Source organism: Mastacembelus armatus, chromosome 21 (assembly GCF_900324485.2).
Source record: "Mastacembelus armatus chromosome 21, fMasArm1.2, whole genome shotgun sequence".
In the NCBI taxonomy this organism is placed as follows: domain Eukaryota; kingdom Metazoa; phylum Chordata; class Actinopteri; order Synbranchiformes; family Mastacembelidae; genus Mastacembelus; species Mastacembelus armatus.
Genome location: NC_046653.1, coordinates 23,324,498 through 23,350,553, shown reverse-complemented (window position 1 = coordinate 23,350,553; position 26,056 = coordinate 23,324,498). Strand labels below are relative to the sequence as shown.

Genomic DNA, 26,056 nt, shown 5'->3' with positions numbered 1-26,056 from the left:
AGTCCAGTGTAACACAACAGGCAAGATCTGCACACACCATCAGTGAGCTGAATAAACACCTCTAGCACACATTGCCAACACAAACTAAGACTGTGATTTTCATAAAGTATTGAGTTTCATAGCATCGCTGAGCACATGGCTTTCAGTAAGGTCTTCACATATGTGATTGTTTTTTTCTGTTTCACTGCTGTAAGTGTCCCTCTTTATGGTTTTCCCACCCCTCCTCAGGTCTCAACATGTGTATGAGTGGAAGTGCTACCTCCTGTGAAGAATGCCTCCTGATCCACCCCAGCTGTGCCTGGTGTGCACAAGAGGTACGGTTCACCTGCTGCATTGTTTTTAGGATTTATTTATTGGTGCATGGCTGAAAGCATGAGTGTACGTTCAGTTCTCTTTGGGTGGTAGGAGCCAACATGTAAGGAACAAATGTGCAGTCACATTTAAACCCCTCGCTGTTCTCACTACAGTTACTGCAGGGAGTAATACAAGCTTTATGGTTTGTCGTCTTTCAGGACTTCGGGAGGGGGAGGACTTTGACATCACGTTGTGACTTTAGTCAGAATTTGCAGAAGAGGGGCTGTGAGGTGCGCTTCATTGAATACCCCACCAGCAGCATCTCAATCCTGCAGAACATGCCCCTGAGTTCTAAAGGGTCCGTGTCGGCCCATGTTGTCCAGATCATGCCTCAGAAGGTCTCCCTCAGCCTGCGACCAGGTGAGTATTAAACATTTAGATTCAGGGCTAACCGTTAAACATGCAAGAGCAAAAGTACAGTTTAAAAAAAAACGAAGAGTCATAAATTATAAAAAGCTTCCTTCTTACATGTTGAATGAGCAAACGGACTAAACGTTTCTTTCCACCTGCAAATCCAGGAGACCAGACGTGGTTTGGGCTGCAGGTGCGGCAGGTGGAGGACTACCCAGTGGATCTGTACTACTTGATGGACCTCTCACTTTCCATGAAAGATGATCTGGACACTATCCGTAACCTGGGCACTAAGCTGGCCCAGGAGATGGGAAAACTCACCAGCAACTTCAGGCTGGGATTTGGTTCCTTTGTGGACAAAAACATGTCCCCCTTCTCCTACACGGCACCCAAGTATCAAGAGAATCCATGCAGTGGGTGTGTAGTGGACACAGGGTTTACTGTATGTTCAGTTCTGATTCATAGACAGATAATATGTATGAAGTGGATATTTTTATTCGTCGAGTTTAGAGGTGGTGTGACTATGAGGATGAGCTGTTCTCTCCACATAAATGTGCACAGTTGATAAAATCCTGCAATAATTTACTCTAACCCCTATTTATACACACACATTCATGAGTGTATAAACGGATAAATATCCTGTGGTTGCTTGAATGTGTGATCTTTCATAATTGATAAAGTAGAGTTATAAACCTGCAGATTCTTCTCAGTGGCCTCTGCCATTGGGTTGTTGATGTGGGCAAAGTGAAAGGAAGCATAAGAGTCAGAAGGTAAAAAGCTGTGGCACATGGTTTTTCCCCTGGAGGTAAATTTGCACTGCACTAACTCACCACCCACCATTGCGGATCACTTCCCATCTAGGTTACGGCCTTGGTTGTGGGTGTGTGTCCCTCAGCAGTGCAGGGAAACAGTAAATGGATAGAATTTGATGTTGCTTGGATTGATGCAGTTTTATTTATAAAACAAAGCTGGACCTTTGTGCTGTGTTTGACCTGAGAGAAAATCTGGATCTCTGCCTATCACCCTCCACAGATACAAGCTCTTCCCCAACTGTGTCCCCACCTTCGGTTTCCGCCACATTCTCTCACTGACAGACAAAGTGGACCGTTTTAACGAGGAGGTGCAGAAGCAGATGGTATCTCGCAACCGGGACGCACCAGAGGGCGGGTTTGACGCCATCCTGCAGGCAGCTGTTTGTAAGGTGACAAATGCCTCGTTTCTTAAACTCTTTTCTAATAGAGGCTTACATCCATTCACTTTTTAGAGTCTTACTTAGCTCCCTCTTGGCTGTGTGTAGCGACAGCACACATTTGGTTCAAACGCAGGGCAAAGCTGCTGTGAAACTACTGAGATATGCCTGTGACAATTGTCTGGTCTGCTTGTTAATTAAAAGCACCAGAGGGGATAGACAGGAAGTGCAGCTGGTTAAACATGAGGACGAGTCACTGACAGGCCCAGTCATATCCCAGTTTTCCTCACAAATCTAATTGTTTTCTGCAGGAAGACGGTGACTCCCTCCCTCTAAGAAGCTCCTGCCTTGTAATTTCCTCAGGCTGCAGTATTTCATACACTGGTTCTGAGGCTGTGCTGCTTCACTGATCCAGTTTGATTCAGTGCTGGTTAGGTCAGATTAGACATGAGTATTATAAATATACAACATTTAAATAGATTTGTATTAAAGATAAAAGTTTCTATTTAATGGGAGGTGAAACAGAAAGCTAGCTGATAATTATTAGATTTTTCAACTTTTAAAATATAAAAATCTTGCTGGGCATGATTTTAAATTCAGTTTTGTTGGCTGTGATCATTTTAAGATGCCATGTCCATGAGTAGGACATTTGTTCTTCCTGCCAGATAATTATTTCCGTTTTTAGCTCAAGGACAGGAAAACGTCATCAGTCTGTGTCACATCTGGATAAAATGCTGAAGCTCCTCACACAACATCATTTCTGTGCCTTCAAAAATAGGAGCATCCACGGCTCTGTTGTGTACGTTACAGGCCAAATGACGGAGAACAAAGCCCCCCTACTCTCACTGGAGGCAATGTTGTGTTTCTTTAGTGCTATGCATTAGTCAGCACTCTTTCAAATGCTCACTCTGCCACTGCCTGTTGTTTCCTGCTGCTAATGGTCAGGCCTGGGCCTGCTGCAGAAAACTCTGGGTGTTGTCACGCTCTGTGTGTGTGTGTTGTGTGTGTGTGTGTGTGTGTTCTGAAGCTTGTGGAAGGCATTGAGATATCCATAATGAGTGTTTAGTTAAACAGAACCCAGGATATAATTCTGTTTTACTAATGTTTTGATATGCTGTTTCTGCAGTAATTTAAATGCCTTTATTCGCATGTCTGTTATATATTTACTAAACAATTTTTGCTGTTGTCCCAATAAGCAAAGCAATAGAGACACAATTAGACTTTAACACTTCAACAGGAGCAAGAAACATCTTTTCAGTCTTAATGTCCTTCACCCATTACCAGGAGAAAATAGGCTGGAGGAAGGAGGCCTACCATCTGCTGGTGTTTGCCACAGACGATGTACCTCATCTGGCTTTGGACGGCAGGCTGGGAGGCCTCGTCCAGCCCCACGATGGACAGTGTCACCTCAATAACAAGAACGAGTACAGCGCTTCCACAACGATGGTAAGAACGACACTTCCTGTTGTTTGTCTGACAAAGAAAGCAGTTTTCATGGTTTGAAATAAAGAACAAATAAATAAATGTAAAATAGGGACGAATGAAAGGGAAGAACAAAAGGTAACTTTGAAATGAATGTTTTTCTTACTGTTAGTTTAACATTAAGAGAAAATGAGGAGCAATATTATTCCAGGAAAAGTTATCCTGAATGTGTAGAATATACAAGCTCCTCGTTTTTTTTTATATTTGAACCCTAGTGAAATTAATCTTAGGTCTTATAGCAGCAAATTCAAAATCCCATAAGAAACTTTACTCTGGAGTGAATGCTTGAATTTCCCATGTTTATTGAATGACTCACAAGTAGATACTGTATATACAACAGTTTGAGCCCGATGGCTCTTTTGATAATAGTATGCTGACTAATTAGCTCTTTAAGGACTTTAACTCCACCACATTACTGGATTTAAGTACTTTATGTACAACATGTTAGACCTTTGTCTCGTCTTTTTTTTAAAAAAATACTCTTGTTTAACAAGTGAGAACACAGATTTATTAATAAACTACAGCCTATGGTGTTAATTACAGTGGGAAGTACCAATGCACACTTCCAGACCTGGAGGCTGCTGGTAAACCACACATTAGACTGTAGACGTGTAAAAACACAACTCAGGTGCATGTGGGACAAAAAGATAAAAGGTTTCTCTCTGCGTCTCTGGCTTGTGTTTTTAACCAAAGAGCAGCTTTGATATCAGCTATAACACCAATCAGCAGCCACTGGATTTTAATAAGTTCAGTAAAATTGCACAAAGGAAGTCTGAAAATACCAGAGCACTTATGCTGTAAAATAGATCAATATCATGTGGACAGCAGTATGCTCCCATTTCCTGGGGGATTTTTCAGTTATGTTTTTGTATAGTACGTTCTCCTAAAAGCAGAATTTCTAAAGACTAATAAGTTTATGTATTTATCAAACGGGGAGTACAGGACGGTTTAGAGATTGTGCTGTAAATTTAAATACTTATCATGCCATCATGTTTCTTTCTGTTTGTGGGATGCATTGTTACACATCTCTGTTTGTGAGTAAGACTGTTGGAATGGTAATTGATGCAAATCACTGGTTTATCTGAGTTTTTTTTTTTTTTTTTTTTTCCATGCGGCGTCTCCAGTAGAATTGTAATCGGAGACTGTGTTGCAACCAATAAAAATAACCACATCTCAAAGTGCTTAAGTGATACTTTAAATTTGATGAAAATGAGATTTTCTCTAAAACAAGAGCCAGAAGTAGAATGTAAACACAACACTGGGGTCAAAACAGCATCAACATCCGTTAGCTATCCCCCTGACTGGACTCAGACTACAGCAATGCAGTATATGTGGACAAAAATACCCATATTACTCCCTGGCATCTCTTTCTGCACAGGACTATCCTTCTCTTGCTCTTCTTGGGGAGAAACTGGCAGAAAATAATATCTTCCTCATCTTTGCAGTGACAAAACGTCTGTATGTTATTTATAAGGTATTTTGATTCTAATGTTCTTCTTAACGATCACATACAGTCCCTGCTCCTTTATGTTTAATTAACTAATGTTGTCTCTCGTTTCTCCCCTTACAAAGAATTTTACTGCACTCATACCAGGTACTACAGTAGAAATCCTGGACCAGGACTCTAAGAACGTCATACAGCTGATCATCGCCGCCTACAATGTAAGTAAAGAAGGTCTGCGCTGGTGTGAAGAAAAGAAAAGAGTTATTTCTTTAGCTTTTTCTGCAACTGGAGCAGTTAGGCAACCTGCAGCTGAGTTTCTTGTTGTAGTAGCCACTGTTGGCAGATGACAAAAACCTTATGTATTCTTTTGTTTCAGCTTCTCCAATATGAGAAGTTGTTGTTTTTTGTTTTTTTCGTTTTTTTAATTTTTACAGATTTGTACCTGTGTCATCAGCATAGCTATGGAAAGGATCCTGTGGGATAATCTATATACTGTTAAAAGTAGTGGACTTAAAATTGACCCTATATAAACTTCAGTTTCAACCTTAGAATATATTTTTGCTTAATTAAAACCTCTACATTTTGCCCCTTGTCATTTGTATTCAGATCCCATTAACACTTTAATGTCCAGTATGACCACGAGTGAGGATTTAAATAAGCAAAAGTTTTTCAGCGTTTTAAAACTGACTAGGTTGTCCAGGGGTTTAAACTGTTTGAATGTTTTATGTAGTAGCAAACTGATTTATTATGTTCTAGTGTGCCCCCTTTCCCTGAGCCCAGAACTGAAACTTGATATTCATCTAACTGATTTAATGGATTAAAGAAAGCAATTTGCTTGTCTTTGCTTTTGGAAACAAAAAGAACTGGACTTCATGTCGTCAACCAATGTTTTCTTGTGTGGGTGCACATATTTTCCCTCAGTCAAAAGGAACTGCATCTTGCTTTGGCTGCTGGCAGCACAGTCTCTGCAACAGATCCTTGTGTCAGACATGCTCAATGTGTGGGAGTGAGCTTGAATGAAGCACTTTGACTCGTGGCCTTATTAACATTCCAGCTGCCACGTTATATCCACCACTCTGGGGTTGCTCACTCGATGGGCTTTACCAAACACTATGAGGTTACGTTGTGTAACCAACTCATTTTTCCCCAACTCTGTTTCACAAAGCTGCTGCTTGCTGTGATTGGACTAAGAGTCAGAAAAGTGTAAGTGTGTGTGAAAGTGAGCGAATGAGGGCACGTTATCCATGTGCACCATGTACGATCCTGATTTATCCTTGGCACAGTTATCCTTGGTGCAGCTTAAATAATTACAGATTGGGTCTGCACATGTTGCACAGAGCAAGATGCAGCTGGCATTGCAAGCAGCGATGGTACAACATTTCACATCCACACACACACACACACACACACACACACACACACACACACACGGCCTGCATCCATGTACAGTGCTTGTGGTCGTGGTGAGCTATAAAAAAGTGCCTAACCAAAGCAAACATTCTCCAGGTTTAGGTCTTTTCCAATCTGTTACTCAACCAGAGTGTAAAAGATGGTTTTAATATAAGTTCCTGTGTGGGAGGCATCATCAATATGACTCCAGTGTCAGGATGTTCAGAAGTGTTAATGTGCACAATCACGACTGGATGAAATCCTCTGCACTGCTGGTGTAAGAATCTATTTTACCATTTATTTTTAAAAGCAGACTGATTCAGTAACATGTTTGAACAAGCTCTGTGACCTCCCGGATGTGTCCTCCTCAGAACATTCGCTCCAAAGTGGAGCTGACAGTATGGGACCATCCAGAGGAGATCAGTCTTTCCTTCACTGCCACCTGCCAGGATGGGAAGCCGCGGCCGGGCCTCAGGAAATGTGCCGACTTGAAGATAGGAGACACGGTGAGTCCCTGTCTGCACTTCTCTCTCTCGCTCACCTCACGTTATAAATGTTTCATGCATTCTGAGTGTCCTAGCCTGGTGCCTTCTCCTGTACCATTTTAATCCAATGTGTGATGAAAAATGTATCAGACACTTCTTCTTCCAAAATATTTTTGTGACAAACCTAAAAATCCGTGCAATGAAATTTTAAAAAAGTTCCCAGCATGTTTTGCCAGAGTGAAAAATCACTTTTTCTACACATTCAAGGAAGCATTAGCAAAATTGAGTACATATGGAAGTCACTGTGTGAGAGTGAAAAGCAAACATGTGAGAGGTTTCAGATTCAAGCATTTGAAAGCAGCGACTTCATTTGAAATATTTATTCATTTATGCATTTTTCTACAGGATCAGACATATAATGTGTTTGGATTTCATAACTGGTGAGCACTGTTGCCTCACAGCAAGAAGGTTCCTGGTTTGAAACCCATCAGGGACCTTTCTGTGTGGAGTCTGCATGTTCTCCCTGTGCTTGTGTGGGTTTTCTCCAGGTACTGTGGTTTCCTCCCACAGTCCAAAAACATGTATGTCAGGTTGATTGGTGACTCTAAATTGCCCATAGGAGTGAGTGTGAGTGTGTGAGGTTGTTTGTCTCTATGTGGCCCTCTGATGGACTGGTGACCTGTCCAGGGTGGACCCCTGCCTTTCACCCAGAGAGAGCTGGGATAGGCTCCAGCAGATCCCTGGTTAAGGAATCAGAGGGTATATAGACCTTCATTATGCAGGTGAAGACAGTAGAGTGCATATGAGTGGGCAGGGAACAGAGTAATGTTACTGTCACTGTTGTCAAGCTCATCACAAGGCTCCACAGTGTGTTTGTGCTGTAGAAAGCTATACTCCTTCTTGGGTCTGGGCAGGAACTGAACCACCCAAATGTGTCATCAAATTTATTTCTTACTCAGTTTTCAAGAAATACTTGATCTTTTGTCTTATATTTCATGTAAATAAACCGAATGGGAAGCTGTGGCCGGGCCTGCAACCAGTAATGTCTAATCAGTTCAACCATCCGATCAGCCCACAGTGCAGAAACAGAAGCAAAACAACACAAGAAAGAGCACTGATTTATTTAGAAATGGTTCCTCTTACTTTTAGTGTTAGAAGTGAAAATGTAGTTTATTTATATTAGTTCATATCATCTGGCTCTAATCCTTCTGCTCTGCTCAGAGCAATCCTTAATAATCACAGTCAACAACTAAAAAAAGCCTGTTGTTACTTGGCAGTTTTGTACGAACAGTGTTTGACCTTTGAATCCTCTTAGAGCCAGTTCCTGAAACAAGCTGCGTTGGAGGGGGAGCGGGGTTTATATTGCACTTCACCGTAACCAAAGAGACAGTATTGGCACCTGTGAAGAAAGTCCACACGGCTGACTGAGTCTCTGTGGAGAGTTCAGTCCTTCTCTGTAACTGAACCAGTTTTCAATCTTTTCTTCTTAATGAATCTTTTGTCCGATCTGTACATTGTATTTCTTCCATAATACCTCTGGGTAATGCTTACCTTCTAGATCTAAAACAAGGAAATACTCAGTTATCATCACACAGCTGCTTTGGCAGAGTTTGTTCCTAACGACTGTGGAAAAAGCTTTTTCACGCACTGTCTTCAGGCTGCGTTCAGACCAGTAACAGCCCTGCATCATAGAACAACATACCCTGGCAGACGTTTAGTCTCAGTCACCAGGATCAAGGATGAATTTGATTACACCTGTACACAATTTTACGCACTTAAACTAAAACCTATCTCATGGCGTCTGGTGAGGCTTCAGGCTGTGGGGTTTATTACTCAAACTGGACTTTCAGGCTCTCCTGGTATGTGCAGCAACATGCCCACATCAAGACACATTTTGAAAACACATTTTCATTGTCAGGCTGAACACGTCCTCTGAGGTGTAAAGGCTTTTTGTGCTGTGTGGATCCAGCTCCAGTCTCTCCAGATTAGTACTGGTACTGTGAGGATGTGTCCCAAAGTAACTCCTGCATTGTCTTGACTGTATGTTTTGGGCTGTTGACCTGCTAAAAGGTGAGCCGTCGTCCCGGTCTCAGGTCATGGTCGACTGCGTTCAGCCTTCATTCATTTCTGACCAGAGCAGTGTCCGGAGTTCAGCAGACATGGTGTTTTGTGTTGTGTTGTTTTTGTCTCATCAGACCAGATGATTTTTGTCTTTTAGATGCTGTTTGTGGGCTGTGATATGTCTTTAATTAAAGAGGCCACGCTACCATGAAGGCCTGACTGACATGGTTGTGCTTCCAGAAGGTTCTCGTCCTCTGCAGAGGACTTTTGAAGCTCTGTCAGGGGGACTGGTGGGCTCTTGGTCTTGCCTGGTTATGTCACAGTTTTATAAAGCCACTCTGTTCCTGGATACACTTACAGCTTTCAAAATAGTTTTATACCATCTATATTTATAATGTCTTGAATATTTAAAGACGTGCATTTTCCATGGCTGTGGGAGGCTTTTTTTCTCTTGTCTCTCTGAACAGCAGCGGTCAGGTGACTCAGGATGATGAGGCATCCTAATTACTCTGAGTTTTAGACAGCCCTCTTTTTGGTGGTCACTTTATATTCTATACAGGCCTCAGTACAGATTTGTATTTAGCTCTGGATCCAATGAAAACACTAGCAAGGGGCAGCTTCATACACAGTGTCACACATTGATCTTCAGCACAGAGGAGTTCTTCTCCAAAACACCCTACACTCTTGTCTGAGCTGCTTTATTTTCCTGTGCTGGTTTTGGGCTGGGAATGGGTGGTGGAGGAGGAGTTGAGGGTGATTGAGGCAGAGTAACACCAGTGAATGAAAGGGGGCTCTGGGGTGATGGCCCTTGCTCATGTCTTTTATCCACAGCAGTGAAAGGAGATGGAGGGTAGCAGCTGAGTGTGCTGGCTGCCAAGCTTCCCAGTCTTTACTGAGGATACGGCCCAGGTGTCAGTCACTGTGGCTGTGTGAGCTTGCTATTGAGCCGGATGCTGCATTTCAATGACTTCACACAAAAGTGGGCAGGAGGAGGCCTGTGAAACTCGCAGGCCCTGAAAGAAATGAACTGGCAAGAGGAGAAATGCTACTTCAAGTGTATGTAGCTAAGCCGACATCCATTCACTGTAACACTCACAGAACTGGATGCCTGCTGAATAGGCTCATGCATATGAATGAACCCAAGGCAGCGTTAACATACCACAGACCCTTTTTTAAAAAAAGAGTTTTTTTTCCTCCAAACAAACCAGAAGCATTTGAATTAGTTTGTGTTGTTTTATTCGACCTTCTCAATGGCTTTTGTTCTGGTTAATTGAATTTCAGACAGTCATAAGAATCCCATCAACCAAAATGATTTTGTCATAGTAACACTGATGTGTTTTTTGGTCTCCCATAAGGAAAGTCTTTGTGAAACACAGTTGTCAGTGTTTAGAGTCATAATCTTGTTCTATCTGCTTGTGGTTTTACAGCCCAACACCTGTTTGTTGCTTTCGTCTCCATAAATTACATGACTCACCCACCTGTGTGTTCAGGCATTAGTCTCATTATATATCATTTATATACATCTATTACTTCCTCCCTGCTATTTCCCCCTCTGTTTCTTCACATGCCCATAGTTTTTCTAACAAGCCACATGATTGGGTGAACTGTCCTCCTCGCGACTCACATTTACTGTAAATTTAATTGTGTCCCTTGTTAACTTATTAAGCGCTTCCCGCTCTCCGTCGTGCAGGAGGAGTCCAGGCAGCATGTGACGTAGGTCCTTCCTGTTGGACTATAGTAAAAACAAATATATTCATGCTGAAATGTGTATTGGAAATTAATAGATGGCAAAAAAAAAAATGCTGTAGGTAGTGTAGTGTTGAAATATTAAAAATGAGTATATCACCTTTCTAAACCTGCTGCCACATAAACATTATAAGTCCAGTAAGTAACATAACAGTTAATATTGATGATATACCCAATTATTTAACTTCTGTTTCTCTGTTAAAATTCACTTTCTGCATCACTGTCACTTTGTTGTTTGTCCATGTATTGGTCCTGTATTTCTAAAATGATACTTCCTAAAGTGATTAGGTAAAACAGGATGGGCCTTGTCCATGTTGAGACATAAGGAGATCCAGATCTAAACACGCAGATGTTCTGGCCAGGAACAGCAGGCACAGTGAGGTGGAATATTTTCTTTGGTGCAAGGCTTCCGTTTGTCTTCTAAGGGTCAGGTTTTTCTAGTCGGAGCTTCAAAGTAGAGAATATTACTTCCCTGCTGTAAAAGTTTGGAAGACAATGTGAGAAAATTCGACCTTTCAGCCTGTGTGTGGGTCTGAAGATCAGCAGGAGAACAGTTTGTCTGATAAGGATGTAAACAACCTCAAATTAAAGCTGAAATCTTTATGTTTCCTTTCTGCTCCAGTGAGTCAGAGTAAAGGAACCAGTGGCAGTAGGTCTCAGTAGGCAGCAACAGTGTGTGGTGTTAACGCTCTTTCAGTCCAGTCACAAAGAGTCGTAGCAGCTTAAATTCACCTGTTGAAGTCAGCAACAAAGACGAACCATGATCTCTGCACTGCACAGGCACTGTGAATATGAGGGAAATGCTCGGGTTGGGTTTCTCATCTTGTCAAGACTTCCTTCCTCAGAGCTATCAGATGGGTCCAGGTCTTATGTTAGGTCCCACTGTCTGAGCAGGCAAGTAACATCAGCTTTGCCCTGAAACTCAGTGGTGTAAACATAACACAGGGTCATGTGTAGGCCACGTCTACCTGGCAGCTGCCAAGTATTTGTATACCGGCTGTGTTTGCTCAAATGAAAAGATGTAGGGTGGGATCGGGTCATTTAGAAATAAGCAAACAACAGATGGTTGAAGATATTGTTCAAAGGCTGTCTGCTGCTACTGTAAAGCCTCTGAACTCTTGTGACTCTTGTGATCTGAACCTGACATGACCCCTGTTTGGCGAACCAGCAGGAAACCTCTATCACGTCATCAGTGCCAGTATTTATGTGTTTTCTTTCTGTTTACACCGCTCTGTTTTTCTGTATAGGTGTCGTTCAATGTGAGCGTGGAGGCGAGGAGTTGTCCTCCTCGTGGCACTGACCAGAGTTTCACCATCAAGCCCGTGGGGTTCAAAGACCGTCTGGAAGTGGCTGTGGATTATCAGTGTGACTGTGGCTGCAGCCGGAAAGCACAGACCAACAGCAGACTTTGCAGCTCTCTAGGTACTGCACTTCCACTTACAGCATATTTTTGTATATGCACTGTAATTTGAAGACTCGTTTGAATGCTTGTAAGAGAAGAAATCGTCTAATTTGTGTTTTCTTCCTATTTCTGTTTTTATTGTTGGGAAGTTACTGGAAACATCTTACAGCTAGATACTTCTGATGGCATGGAAAATTAAAGTCCAGGTCAAAGTCAGTTCAGACTGATTAGAAAAACAATCCCGGGGCTGTACTCACAGAGCATCTTATCTTACTCTTAGATGTCCTCCTCGACAACACAAAGTTTCCTCTTAGGAGAGTTTCACAAAACTGGGGAGAGCAACTGTTAATAAGAAACAGGGATGAGTCCTGAGATAAGAGAAGGGCTGGGATTGACCCTGTAGCTATAAGTGAACTTGATTATTCCATCAATACACTGACTGACTGCATGAAATCAGCTTTATTCATTTATTTATTACAGGTGGCTGTTATTTAATGTGCACGTAATGGACTGTCAAAACACTGTTTTGGTTTGATCAATAAATCATTAGCATTTCTAATTTTAAAAGCTTATTATCAGACTATTTTTAGCTGTGAGTAGGTCTGTCTCCTAGTTTCATTTGGTTTTTTTTTTTTTTTTGGTTGGAAAAAAAAACAAAAAAACATCCAAAACAACAAACCTTGTGAATTACGACGGACAGAAACTGCTCCTGCTCTGCTTCCTGTGGGTTTAAACCTTCCTGCAAGTCGAACATCTCAATCAGCGAAGTCAGACCTGCTATTTTGACTTTAATAACTAGGGAAACCACCTAGTTTTACCCTCTTAAGTGAACACTGTGTTTGGCATAATTATGGAGAAGCTTTCGCTCGTGGTGGTTGTTGTTCTTTATTTGTATTTTTTTAAACTTGAGACTTAAATGTCTGAAATACAAGAGTAAGTGGGCGCATATACAACTCAAAAACATTTCACATACAGGAATTACTTAACACGTCACACAGCATTAAAATCTATACAGTGCATCAAGTGATGCGTCCAAATCCAAATAAAGCCAGTAAAATAAAGTTCAACCATGGCGTTGCAGGTACGTATAACTGTGGGACTTGTCACTGTGAGCCGGGCTACTTGGGCGCCCGCTGTGAGTGCCAGGAGGGCGAGCCCAGCACCATGTACAACAGCGCCTGCCGGGAAGCCGAGGGCAAGCAGATGTGCAGCGGACGAGGAGAGTGCAGCTGCAACCAGTGTCTGTGCTACGAGTCGGAGTTTGGCAAGATCTACGGCAGCTTCTGCGAGTGTGACGACTTCTCCTGCGCCCGACACAAAGGCATTCTCTGCTCAGGTAAGGAAATCATCCGCAGAGTGTAGTTGTGTTTCATATTTCCACTGATGTGCTGTTGTAGTGGGCTGGAGGATTGTAGGACAGCTGTTGAGAGACTGCAGCCCTTCCCCCTGCAACTTAATGAGAACTCAAGCCAACATCAAACCCACAGTGAATCCTTTAGATCTGCTGCTTGTTGTGGGTTATAATTAAAACTGATGCACGTTCGTGAGTCTCATACCTGCCCTGGGTGTGTCCTGGCAGTTTGGCGCTCTCCTGACTCCGCTCCAACAAACCCGTCTTCAATTGTGAGCGAGCTGTGGCAGTCACCTGCAGGGCTGCTGGCCTAGCTCCTAAAGAAGCTCAGAGGACCAGCTGCAAAATAGTTTTTCAGATGTTCAGCTCGTGTGTTGTTTAGTGCCTGTCTCAGAAGGCGTGGTATGATACTTGCCTTGGAATGATTGAGGACCAGAGAGAGGTGGAGAAACATGCTTGCTGGAATAGGAATTTAAGTATATATCCAGGAAAAAACAGATCTGGCTGAAAAGATGTGTGTCAGATTAAAAGTCACCAGCTGCAGTGACTGTCAAACCTTTGAGTTGCATTGGCCTTTAATTATCTTGATATTGCCGTCGTGAGGCATAAATATATTCTTTTAATCTGTGATTAATGTTCTGATGGCTGTTCCCCTCACTGAGCTGTCCCTGCTTTGCTCCGATGCCCTAAGAGAGCTGAGGCTTGCCAAAAAGACAGGTTTGGCTCAGGGTTTCAGCTCAGCTGTACCAAAAACGGTCAAAGCTGTTGTGTTCCCAGAACTCTGCGTTCTGGTGCGAGACCTCTTGGCTGGAGGGCAGCCCACTGGCTCTTCCCCAAGCCAACGACTGTTCCTGTGAAACCACAGAGAGCGCATTGTGACAGTGAGGCCAGCTTTGGCACAATCTCCAAACACAATACCCGCCTCTATTTATCAATACCCAGCAGAAACAGACGTCTTTCGTTTAGTCTGCGGCAGGGCTGGACACACTGAATGCACAGATGCAGAATGGCTGTGCCAGTCATCCATAAGCAGTCATTAAATCTTAACAGTCCACTACCTTCTGCAGCTTGTCTCCTTTCTCAGCATGATTGCCTGGTGTGAAGCCATAATGAGTTCCTAATGATACCAAACGGTACGCCTCCTCCACGTTCTTTCCTTCGTTCCTCTGAATCTGTCAGTAACCCAGTGAGGAGTGTCCTGAGTTAGGCGTGCTGTAAAGGCAGCCTGTGCCTGCATGTTTCTAGAGATCCATAGGAAATACTGTTAAAGTCTAATTCAAGCCCCTTTGGCTAGCAGAAATATCTTGTAAACAGCATTGTGCTCCACCTGGATAGGCTCCACGGAGAGTTGTAGTGTTATATCTGGGAGAGTCTAGTATGTTCAGACAGATAAATCGCCTCAAGACACAGCAGGTTTTATTAAAGAGGCCAGTGTGGCATTAACAGTGTTTATTTTGGCTTTTTAAACCAGTCTGAGTCTCCTTGAAAATGTTTTTCCCATGTCTGAGGTGTAGCTATCAGCCTGTCCGTCATCAGTGCAGAACAGTATCGGTTGATGTTTCTTATAATACTGTTCTGTGGACAACATGAGCTGCAGTGTGGCTGCACTGGAGTGAAGCGGTTCTCTTTACATTTAGTGTTTTTAGATGACTGCACGGTATCAGTTTACTAAAAGCAGTAACTGTCAAAGTGACTGAATGCAAAAACAGTATCAGGATACGTTATTATTCTCATATGGTGTGTTGAGATTCAGCATTGATCCTCGGTGCAGCTGTGCTTTGTGAAGTTCAGTCAAAGTATGAGCTTTGAAATGGAAATACTGTCCCGTGTCATTGCTGCTGTGTCTGGATGTTTAAAATGCTGAGACTTGGCACTTAAACGATCATCTCAGCTTCATCTCTTTGGCTTTTTAGACCAATATTTTCTTCTTCCGCTCCACACATGCCAACACTTTGTTGCTGTTTATGTTTTAGAGTGAAATGTTTAGTTGTGTAGCTGAGGTTGTCATTCTACAGTGTCTTAAAATGCACTGAATTCAGTCTTAGCAGCCATTGAAAAGTCTTTAGTTTGATTTAGAAAAGGCTTTTTAGAAATCCAGTAATTCATGATTTACTTATTTTAATTGGTAAACCCTTCCATTAATCCTCTGCTGTTTAAATGGGTCCAGGGATGGGTGTGATGTGAAACAATGGACCCCTGGGCATAGACAAGTAAAACTCTCTCCACTACATACCAGAAACTACAATGACTGTGTTGTTTGGAGCTGTTTTGTGGCTATTTTGAATCCTTTTGTGGTGGTTTTGCATCACTTTGCATCACAATTGATGTTTTTTGTGGTCATTTTGTGCCTTTAACTGAGTTCTGGGACTTTCAAACAAGAAATATTAACCGTCACTTCTTACAAATATTCTGGTCCAAGGGCTTTGAGGTCTTAAAGTCCTAAATGTAAATAAATGCTTCACTTTTTAATGAGTTTTTTAAAAATAGGCTTAAATAATTGAGCTCAGTGACTGTTTTCTAGCTCTGTACAGAGCGTTCAGTTCCATCACATCAGACTTCTCATTTCATTAGCTTGAAGGTTTAGCATCAAATTCCTTTTTTGACCTTGGAAATAGACGTATACCAAAACAAATTTCACTTACTAGCTTTTCCAAGGTTTCATCTGGACCAAGGATGGCTCATTTGTCACAGGGAGGAATCAGTTGACATGGAGGCTTTAGGAAAAAGCAAGTAAGTGGATCTTGTCATGTCAGGAACTGCTATGATCAAGAATAATTATCGTCCTTAAAAGAGCCCAGTGTTTTAATGATGTTTGAATTTAGAGTTCATCGTGTAAACACTTTCAATAACCCCCTAAAGTTTACTATGATGGACTATTTGTTACGTTTATTTAAATGAACTATGGCACCAATAATTTATTTCTATCAACACTTAGTTTGAGAAACCCAACTGTGTTTGAACAGTGTAGTCCAGTTTCCAGTCAGAGGTGAATGTGAGGACACAGTGACAGGAGCAGGCAGCGCTGCATGGCCAGCTGTGGCTCACACCTGCTTAGCAGTCTGTGTGTGTGCAACCATTAGATGGGTGTGTATGCATGTGGCAACACAACACACCCAAACCAGCAAAAACCACTAGGACTCTGTGTCCCCATGTGCGCCTTTCTGGGTTTTACTCTGCAGTAACTGCAGCATTACTGCAAGGCTGGAAAAAACAGCCAGAAATCATGGCTCCATTTATATTTACTTTCTTTTTTCCCCTTCCTCCAGTGAATTGTGTCACAGTAAATCTTGCTACAATAGCCACTTGCTGTGAGTGACTCAGAATACTTCTTTCTCATGCAACTTATTCAGTCTTGTTTTTGTGATGCTTAGAAGTGCCAAGATGTCTCTTTGGCACGCCAAGTCAACTTTTTAGGCCAATGAGTCGATGAGATTATTGCTGCTTTTCATTACAGTGGAACTGTACATGCCACTGAGTCCTTCTGTTTGGGAATCTGTATGAAGTTTACAACCAACAACACTTACTGAGGTTTAGGACCAGGTCACATCTGTCAGGGCTGATGTTATAACACATCCAGAGATCTACATTATTAATAAAACAATCATTTCCAAAGCCAACACACAGGCCTAAATCTTTCTTTAAATGAGGAGTAGCTGTGTTTTTTCTCGTTATTTTGCATGCAGGTGAATTTTTAGTAGCCTTTAGAGAAGCCGTGTGTCAGTGTCGGCTTCAGCTTCCAGCTGGTGGTTGTTACTTGGTGTGATCAGGCCTCAGACATTAATCAGCCTGTAAAGCCTGTCGGGACAGTGGGAGCACGGGCGTTGTACTGCAGGTGTGGAGGGGAGGAAACATCAGGCGAATTCATGCTAAGTGATCAATGCTTGACAGTCACACTCTGATGATGAGAGGTGGTTTGAAGCAGGGAGCTTGGAGGAGGCTTTTCTGTTTCTGGGGTCAAATGACCTGCAAGGAGACTGTCTAAATGCTCCTGTAATCTTATACTCTGGGTCTACGCAGCAGTGTCTCTGTGCTGTCTGATGGTTCAGTTTGTGTCTCAATGTGCTGAATCACTCATTACTTGTTTGGGTCTAGTATGTTTCTAATTAGCACGAACTCATGCAAGGATAAGCTCTCTTTTCAGCTCGTATGTACTCTGCCAGATGTTCTCATCTGTAAATCTAAACTTTTCTTTAAGGTAAATGACCCATTTAAAAAAAACTTGTGACTCAGCAGAAACAGTACTAGACTTTTTTTTTTTTTTCTTAGCTCATGAAAAGTTGATGTTTTGTTTTTCATAGGACAGTGAAGATAATTAGTGTTAATGCTTTTTTTAAATTCTTTCTCTGGACATGACCATATTTAAAGGGTCATCACCAAAAATGTTTGCTCATGTGTTAAGGGTTTTTTAAGAATTGTTCTTGTCAGAGTTTCAAAAATCCTGTTGTGCTGGGTCTTCCCTCCTGTCTGTTTCAACAAAGCCTCAGAAAGTCTTCACTTCCTGGTCCTCCTGGTCCTCCTCCCCCCCTGACCCACATCCCCATGTCGCCTCTGCAGCTGGTTCTAAATAATGATCCAAGCACCCAACAGTCTCCAGTCGCCAGAAATAGTGTGGTTCTATTTTCCAGACTTACACAAACCCTCTTACCTCATAAATAAAGCGCTCTGTCCTGTGAGTGTGTGTGCATGTACACCATGTGTATGCATGCGTGTGTGTGTGTGTGTGTGTGTGTGTCTCCTTATAGGGTAAATGGGAACATGTGTGTTTATTCATGTTTGTGCCTAGTGTTACTGGAACTGTGCTACACTGAAGGAACCAGGAGGTTAATTTTGGCCTAATTGATTTGTCAGAGGACTTTTCTAATTCTTTGCTTTAGGTTTAGAGCAGTCCAGCCTGGCAGGGTAAACCAGTCCAGGTAAGAGAGAGGTATCATCCCCCCAGAAGCAGAACGTCACTCTCACAGTTGTGAAAATCCCAGAACTGGGAAAATATTTTCTCATATTTTTCTTGTTATGACTAGAGAAGTTTGTTAGTATCACAACACAGAGTCACTGTTGTTATAACTTTATATTCCAGGAAAAATTTGTTGAGTCATTCAATGGGTCTGGTTTCAATAAGTGGTCAGGGCCCTAATTTAAACAAACACCAATATAGATCTGCTTTTGCAAAGCTTTGCACCTCAGATAACCAAAGTGACATTCAAGATGTCGTGCCATCATTCTTTCCTCTGCAGGTCTGTTTTTTTTAGCTTGTCTGTTAGATGGAGGTTGAAATATTGTAATAGAAACAGTTTTAATTTGTATTTTGAAACATTTTGTGTTGGGCATTAAATAATGTCCTCAAGCTTTGTTGTATGTCAGTTGCTGTTTCCAGCATGAAGGAGTCTGTAAAGTGCGTTTGATTCGGTGGCTGTGGTTCACATAGTGTTTTATGTGTCATTACTTGACCATGCAGCAATTAGTGAGTCTGGTTTTGGTTAAGGTTTGGCTGACAGCCACCCAGGCAGTTAAAGGATCACTAACAATACCAAACTGAGTACTGGTGGAAAAACATAAACGGTATGAAAAAAAAAAAAAATCATACTGCTCTAGATGTATCAACTTACTGTGCTTATTTGAGTTATGCTAAGATTTGTATGAGGATGGAAAACTAATAAGAATAATAAAAATAAATCTTTAATTCTACCCTACCAGGTGCAATAAAAAGAACAAAACTAATGGGATACTGAGGTAGATGTCTGAGATTGGTTTTGTGCTGACAGGTGTAAATAGTATTTGGATTTGAGATAATATCAGCAACATGGCAGTATTCATTTCAGCAGTTTCCCAAAGGTGCATTTTTATCTGTTCAGTTATTTTCGTGCTGTGAATTTTATTCATTGAAATAAGATGATGGTGATACCTGTGGCCATGGTTCAGTGGGGAAGCTGGACATCAGGTGTAGTTTAAGTACAATCATACTGTGTCTGACAACCTGAGCAGCACCTGGGCAGCTGAGGCTTAGTCCTCAGACTGCGAGGTGGAACAAACACCAGATGACTCCTCCCTCTCCTCTGCTCTTTGAGACTTTACTGAACTTGGCTGCTGCACACAAAGACCTCGGCTCTCTCTGGTAAAATATTGTAGATACAGCACCACACCCTGACCGTACCACTGCATGCAGACTAATGCATGTCCTTACAAATTAGGAAGGAAATGACCTTATATTCTAGAAACCTTCAAGTTCATATTATTTAGTAAGTTGTGAAATATCCACAAGCAATTCACGTGCATGACTGTCACTGTCACAAGCAGTTTGGGATTGATTTTGTGGGATCAGCAGCCGTTTTCAGCACTTTTTGTGAAGTCTAGTAGACCTCTGGCCTGCTTAGCCCGTTGGGTGGTTCATCAGCATTAAAAGCCCCCAGGGGTCACTGCTTCAGCCCCAGGATTTAGATCATTAAAGCCAAGCAGCTGACTGTAATTGTTTCAGTGGGATAGCAAAAAAAAAAAAAAAATCCCAGCTGCACACTCAGTGTTAATGTGTGCTGCTCTGTCTATACTGTGCTGAACAGGGTGAGAAGATAAATAAAGGAGCGCTCCTGAATGGAAGCCTTTCTTCTTGCATTTGTCAGAGACAAGACTAATGAATCAATGGAAAATCTGCTTTCTAATACCAAACAAATGAGCACCAGTTCTTGGACTGCTATGTTGAGGCCTTAATGGAGTGCAAAAATAATAGTGTTAATGCTTGGTAGTATTATTATTATTATTGTTATACTTTGTAGATTAGCTTTATGGAAAGGTTTTGTAAGGGTTAGGTCATTGTTTTGGTTTTACAGCCCACACTGTGATTATTTTGGTCCAACACTGGTTGCAGTTTCCAACCAAAGCAGTGGGTTGCAGCAAATTAAAGTCACTGTTCACTACCTGCTCAGCAGCAGACAGACACAGTCAGAGATGAGGTGGTGAACATAGTGGAGCATGAACATAGCAACTAAAGAGCCAGAGATTTCGCCCACAGGAGGTGGTGGAGACCAAAACAAAGCTAAAAATTGCGAATGTGCAACTGTAATCAGCTTAAATGGTGATGGTAAATATAAAAATGGTTAATATATACATGTTGTGTGTTTGTCGCTTGTTTGGACAGCTCCAAGGTGACCTACAGGGGATTAATGCAGGGTTAACAGAAGCAGAAGGATAAGGTATTGTTAAGAAGAAAGAAGCATGATGCTGAAAAAGAGGCTGTGCTGAAGGTCATGGGAGTAGAAAAGGTGTTTAATTAAGTTTCTGGCAAAGTTTCTGTTTCTGGCAAAGTTTGCAAATCCAGAAAAGGGCAGGCATACAGTAACACACCGTTGCAGTGGTACCGACCTCGTCACTGTTGTCGCTGATGCAGAGCACCCTGTGAGAATCTAAACACTGTTTTCATGCCTGGTAATGACTGTTGTCTGTCAAGCATGTGACCTTCTCCATGTAAAAAACACATGTTAAAGCTTCTGATACCTGTAATTGAACCCAGTTTAATGCCACTGCATGTTCTTTTAGTTTTAGTGGGCTCTGCAGGCTGTTTTTCTAAAGGTGACATTCTTCTTCTTTTACTGAGGCTCAATTAAAACCAAGCCAAAGAAGAAGTTGTGCCCCCAGTCTCATACAGAGCAGATACTGGCTCTGTTTGATTCTGATGATAAACAGCTTGGCCCAGAATACAGGAGAGAGCTTGTTTTGGCCTGCACCTTTTAATAGCCCACATTTTTTTGCGGTGTTACACTGACAGACTCATGCACGAACACAGAGCAGGGATCTTATATTAACAACTGTTTAAAGGGGAACAGGGCTAAGAATCTGTTAGCATATGCACATCACAGCAGTCTGAAACTGAAGGTCCAGTCGAAGTGTAGCTCGTAGACTTGGTTCCAAACCATGTATTAAATAGAGAATAGTTTGCGTGTGTGGTTCGGCATTGTTTCACCACAGTACTCTGTCACAGCTTTTATTTGCAGCCTTTGTAACCCTCAGAGCTTTAAAAGTTGTTTACCAATCTACAAAATAGTCTTATTTACAGAGTTCGATGAGAAGGTAGAGCCAGGATGAAAAACAGCCCAGCAACAGCCGTAACACTTACCAGTTAACACAGTGTTTAATTGTTGTACGGGGGGGGGGGTTATTTCACAACGGTGTGCAGCGATTCCTGCAGCCTTGCAGTCACTGTGAGAACACGCAGGTTGTTAGATATTTTTGGCAATTGGATCAAAAACAAAACTCATTTATTCATATAAGTTTCCAGACTTTTGGCTACGCCACCCCAAACTAACTTTAGGGACAACTTGCTTGCTTTGATTGTCCACAGGAAAGAGAATAAGTATATATTCTAAAATGCTGAACTATTCCTTTTATTGTGTAATAAAGTTCGTGACCAGCAGAGAATGGCTTTGGACAGATTGTTTTTGTTGGTCATGAACCGACCACAGTCTGCACAGTGAGTTTCCCACAGAAAGATCCCTGTTCTCACATCAAATGTTTCACTTCTCCCACTTACATTTGGCAGCGTGCTGCCGACTGCTGCAGGCACACTGGTTGAGCAGCATGCTGTCACTCTGGGCCTTCATGGGTAGCAAAGCTTCCTGAGCTCTGAGTTTGGACAGACAGACAGAAGAGCCTGTGTGTTGGTTTCCTATCTTATCAGGGCAGTATGTATTCCAGCCTTTAGCCCTGAAGGAGGATTAATTCCTCCTGAATGACAGAAAAAGACAACCTTGACTCTGAGAGCTGCAGCTGCTTGGGCGAGAGAAACAAACATGTCTTCGGTTCTTCTCTTGTGATTGTCATGTTGTGATACATTGGAGAGCTTGTTTTTGTCTGGGCTGTGCATTTTACGTGAAAAAAAAAATCTGTAGTGCCTTGTTGATTGTTTGCTGTCACTTCAGACCTTGCACAGGATCTATTTTTCTGCTGCTTGTTTTTTTCATGGTTCTTCCTGCTGGCGTGAAAACATCACTTCTGTTTCCATCGCCGCTTTGGCAGTTTTGCTGATGTGTAATTTGAGGGACTGACATGATAGTTGACCACAAATGGGCAGAAATGTCTCTACCAGTCACGTCCCCTGGAGTTACAAATAAGTGTGTGTGTGTGTGTGTGCTTGTGCACCTATACTATATAGGACACTTGAAAATATTTAAAGTCCAAACAAACCAACCCTTCATTTTAGCACTTCGTGACCTTGTACTTGGTTTGAATTGCAAAGCATGATGGGACCAACTTCTGTTTCATTTTTCTGTATTTCTTTCACTGAAACACAAAAAGAAATACAGTCCCAGGCCGGGCCGAGCCTGTGACCACAGCCTACTGTGTAATTAAGTTGAGTGGTTTTTGATTATATTGTTTTGCTGTCAGAGCTCTCATTTAAAGTCATGCAGTCACATTGTGCATTTCTTTCCAGGGTCAGGGAGGGGCTACAGGCTGAGAAGGGTTTTCTCACAGCTACCACATCGTATCAGATGCTGCATTCACAACCAAAGTTGTTAGATGTGTTTGCTTTTTAATTTAATATACAAGCTCCAGTTGATTCCATTTGAAAGGTACTTTTACGGACTATAAAACTGTCCATGTGGAGCCGGAAGGATTGAATAGCCTGAAATCACTGATTGCAGCTCTCAGGTACAGAATATTCTCGGTCAGTAAACAAATTCCAGGATATACAAAGGAGAAAACTGTTTAAATGGGTTTTGTTATTGTGCTGAATAGAAAAATACTACAGTTTTTTCCTTTTACCAAACTATTTACATAGATTAGATAAGGGTTTCAAAAGGAGTTATGTTTGATAAGTGGATTTGGATCTAGATTCAGATGGAAGCTTAAGTTTTAACAGTGGCCCTGCTGTTTTGGTTTCATATTCCCTTTCATGCTTTTTTGTATCAACAATATTTTGATAATTATATGCAGCTATGCCAATTATGTACGGCAGGATTTCCCACAGGAAATTGGCAGGCACCGGAAATGAGGCTTGTATGTCTTTTTCATCTCCCCAGAGTCAGACTTGTTACGTCTTAACCTGCTTTTTTTGCCAAATGTACAATTACTTCACAAGATGCAGTCAAACCACAGATATTCCAAACATTTGCTGAAGCTTTTCATCAGTAAGAAAATAGGGGGACAATTCACACAGCAGCTGTACAGTAGGAGCTCAGAGGGCATGTTTTCTTTCCATATGCACCAAACACACCACAACCTCTGTGGCCATTTCGATCCTCCATCCAGTTCCTCTGCAGGTTACCACATCATACCAGACACTGCATTCCTTGTTTGCTGACCTCTGCCGCTTTTCACAAAATGATTCCTCCAGACCAGATAAAGAATCTTGGCTTGATATAAAACTTAGGCTGTTTTGAATCTGAAAGTGGCCATAACATTTTACCTAATGACTTAAGATTAATGGTTTGCTGCAAAATGTTCTTTTTTTTTTTTTATTTAACGTATCATCAGTCACAATGGAACTTTTTACCTGCAGCTCTTCTTTGTGCACTCAGTCTCTGCAGATAGGAAACACTGGAAGTACACAGTGGACTGTTGCTTCCAGATGTTGTTTGCTCTGTGAATGTTTTATTTTAAATGCATTAATGGCTTTTGTTGAGCTCCTGTTTACTGTTAAAGCCCAAGCTGTTGTTGTGTGTCACATTTGCTTGATATGGAATATTAATCTAAAATAACCCAATAGCTCATTTGCTCTTTATTTAATCTCTAAACACTTACCTAAGCCTTTTTAATGTGATGTTGAAATCCAGTATGTCCCCAGGCAAAAAATATGGGGATATTTTTACAGGCTGCATCTAGTGCTGCATTGGTCTAATGTAAAATATGATCTTATCCCATAATTACACCTTTAAAAGCAGTGGGTCTGTCAGAAAAGACAGGCTGTAATTCGGCGTTCATTACATTTTTAGCAGGCTGATGATTCACTAAGTGGGCTGCTGACATCAGCAGGACAGGAGGTACAGTCATTTCAGATCTTCTCTGTTCTTCTAAAGCGATCTTTGCTATGACATCCACTGGAATTACACTTCCTAAACAAAACGTTGTCTCTTCGTGGTCCATTTAGTTCTGGAGCTGTCAGTCGTGACAAACGATCCTCATCGGCAGATGGACTTTGTCCAGTTGTTGTGGAAAGTCAATGTTCAAGTTTCAGTTTCCTTTATTGAATTGTTGAGACTCAGAATTCATTCTTGAGGTTTCTTTAATAGCAGCTTCCAGTCATGTATACATGTGTATATATATATACACTGCCAGTACTACACACTTCCTCATTCACTTCAGTGTTTTAGTGTGTCCAAACTTTTGACTGGTACTTTATATTCACCTACTTTTTCTTCTCCAGCCAGTCTTTCATTTGGAAAGAGAGAGTACTAGCTTATATGTTCAAGTAAAAGTACTGGTGTAAAAATTGCATTGTCTTTAGATCAAAAGTAAAGAATAAACATGGTACTAAATATTACTGCATTTACAGTACACACATATTTTTAAAAGTAAGCACCTTTACCCTAAAAAAGGCGGAACAGCATCATACCACCAAGACCATGATGCATCATTCTATCACCACAGACAACTGATTAGAGTACAGTTTGAAAAAGTACACAAAAAATGACTTTGTCACAGTAATGACAGTAAATGTAATGTATTACCTCCTCCCTATATATGTGTACCTCACGTTGGTGTATTCTGGTGGTGCTGTAAGACAAAAATACAAATTTTCTTTCTCTTTGTCGTCCGTCTCACAGTAGTAAAGCAACGTGTGAATGAACTCGCTGATCTGTAATTCACACAGAAACAGAAGCGAGCAGCATGTGTGGAGACTCTGCTGCCCCAGGCTTGATTTTCATACTCATTTGTCACGCTCTCATTCACTGATCTGGAAGTGCCAGCTGTATCCTCACGTAGTGTGCATACGATACATTTGCAAAGATGTAACGTTCAAGAAAGAGAAAACAGCATATCACACCTAGTCTGAGTTATGTTTGTCAAGAGCAGCTGCCTCTTCAGTGTCATTTTGCTTCATCTTGGCTGCTGGTCCAGGCTGACAGAACGTCTAGAGCAGCGTCATGGAAAAGCTGTGAGCAAAAGAGGAAGGTCACAGCACTGAAGGCTCTGAACACATCTGAACTCCTCCTCTGACACAGCGGTGTGAATCCGAGCCGTGCTCGGTCTCGCTGTCGAGCAGAGAGTCAGACCAGGTCAACAGCTCGGCCAGAGAGAATGGAACAAAACTGCAGCTCAAAAAGCCAAAAGTCTTGGCAGGATGACGAGCCTGTGCACTCGCTCCAAGCATCGGTTTCATGGCATCGTGATGGTTATCAGATGAGGTTTCATCTCAACACTGCTGTGTTGTTCCCAAAGCTCTCAGTATCTAGATAAAGAGGCAGCACCTGACCATAATTTGATGAGTTGCTGTCAAATCTAACTCACCGTGCACACCTGAGCTGCTTTTCTACCAATAGCATGACATTGTGCACCGGCAGATGTGATTGTCCCTGCAGCCGAGAGCTGGTCAGAGGATCCTTTGTGGCTGTCAGACTACTTTCAGTATTTAGTATCCAGTAATGCATAAAATGTTCACGAGACAAATAACTGACATGTACAAGCTTCAGAGTAGATGTTTGTTTTTGCATGTAGCTCCTTGTAGAGCTGGTTTGACTTGGACCGAGATCTGAGGGAAACCTCTGGTTCTTCAGCAGCTGGTTGTTAACTTTGTTTGCCTACATAATGTCTGTCAGAGAACAATGAGACAGAAATACTGAGCGCCATAGAGCAGGTGAGAGCTGCAGAATCAGGTAAT

At 41.8% G+C, this 26,056-nt stretch overlaps 1 protein-coding gene across 2 annotated transcripts in view; it reads left to right on the top strand.

The window, feature by feature from the left end:
- itgb5 (integrin, beta 5) overlaps window positions 1-26,056 on the top strand; it is a 34,964-nt gene that overhangs the window by 1,420 nt on the left and 7,488 nt on the right. For both annotated transcript variants that reach the window (XR_003294955.1, XM_026295349.1), the window contains exons 2-11: window positions 229-314; window positions 513-714; window positions 873-1,122; window positions 1,738-1,906; window positions 3,179-3,340; window positions 4,755-4,850; window positions 4,949-5,038; window positions 6,581-6,715; window positions 11,749-11,923; window positions 12,985-13,239. Coding sequence is in view for 1 of the 2 variants with exons in the window: in XM_026295349.1 (XP_026151134.1) it covers window positions 229-314; window positions 513-714; window positions 873-1,122; window positions 1,738-1,906; window positions 3,179-3,340; window positions 4,755-4,850; window positions 4,949-5,038; window positions 6,581-6,715; window positions 11,749-11,923; window positions 12,985-13,239 (1,620 nt within the window). In the remaining variant the exon portion in view is untranslated. The remainder of the gene's footprint in view (window positions 1-228; window positions 315-512; window positions 715-872; window positions 1,123-1,737; window positions 1,907-3,178; window positions 3,341-4,754; window positions 4,851-4,948; window positions 5,039-6,580; window positions 6,716-11,748; window positions 11,924-12,984; window positions 13,240-26,056) is intronic.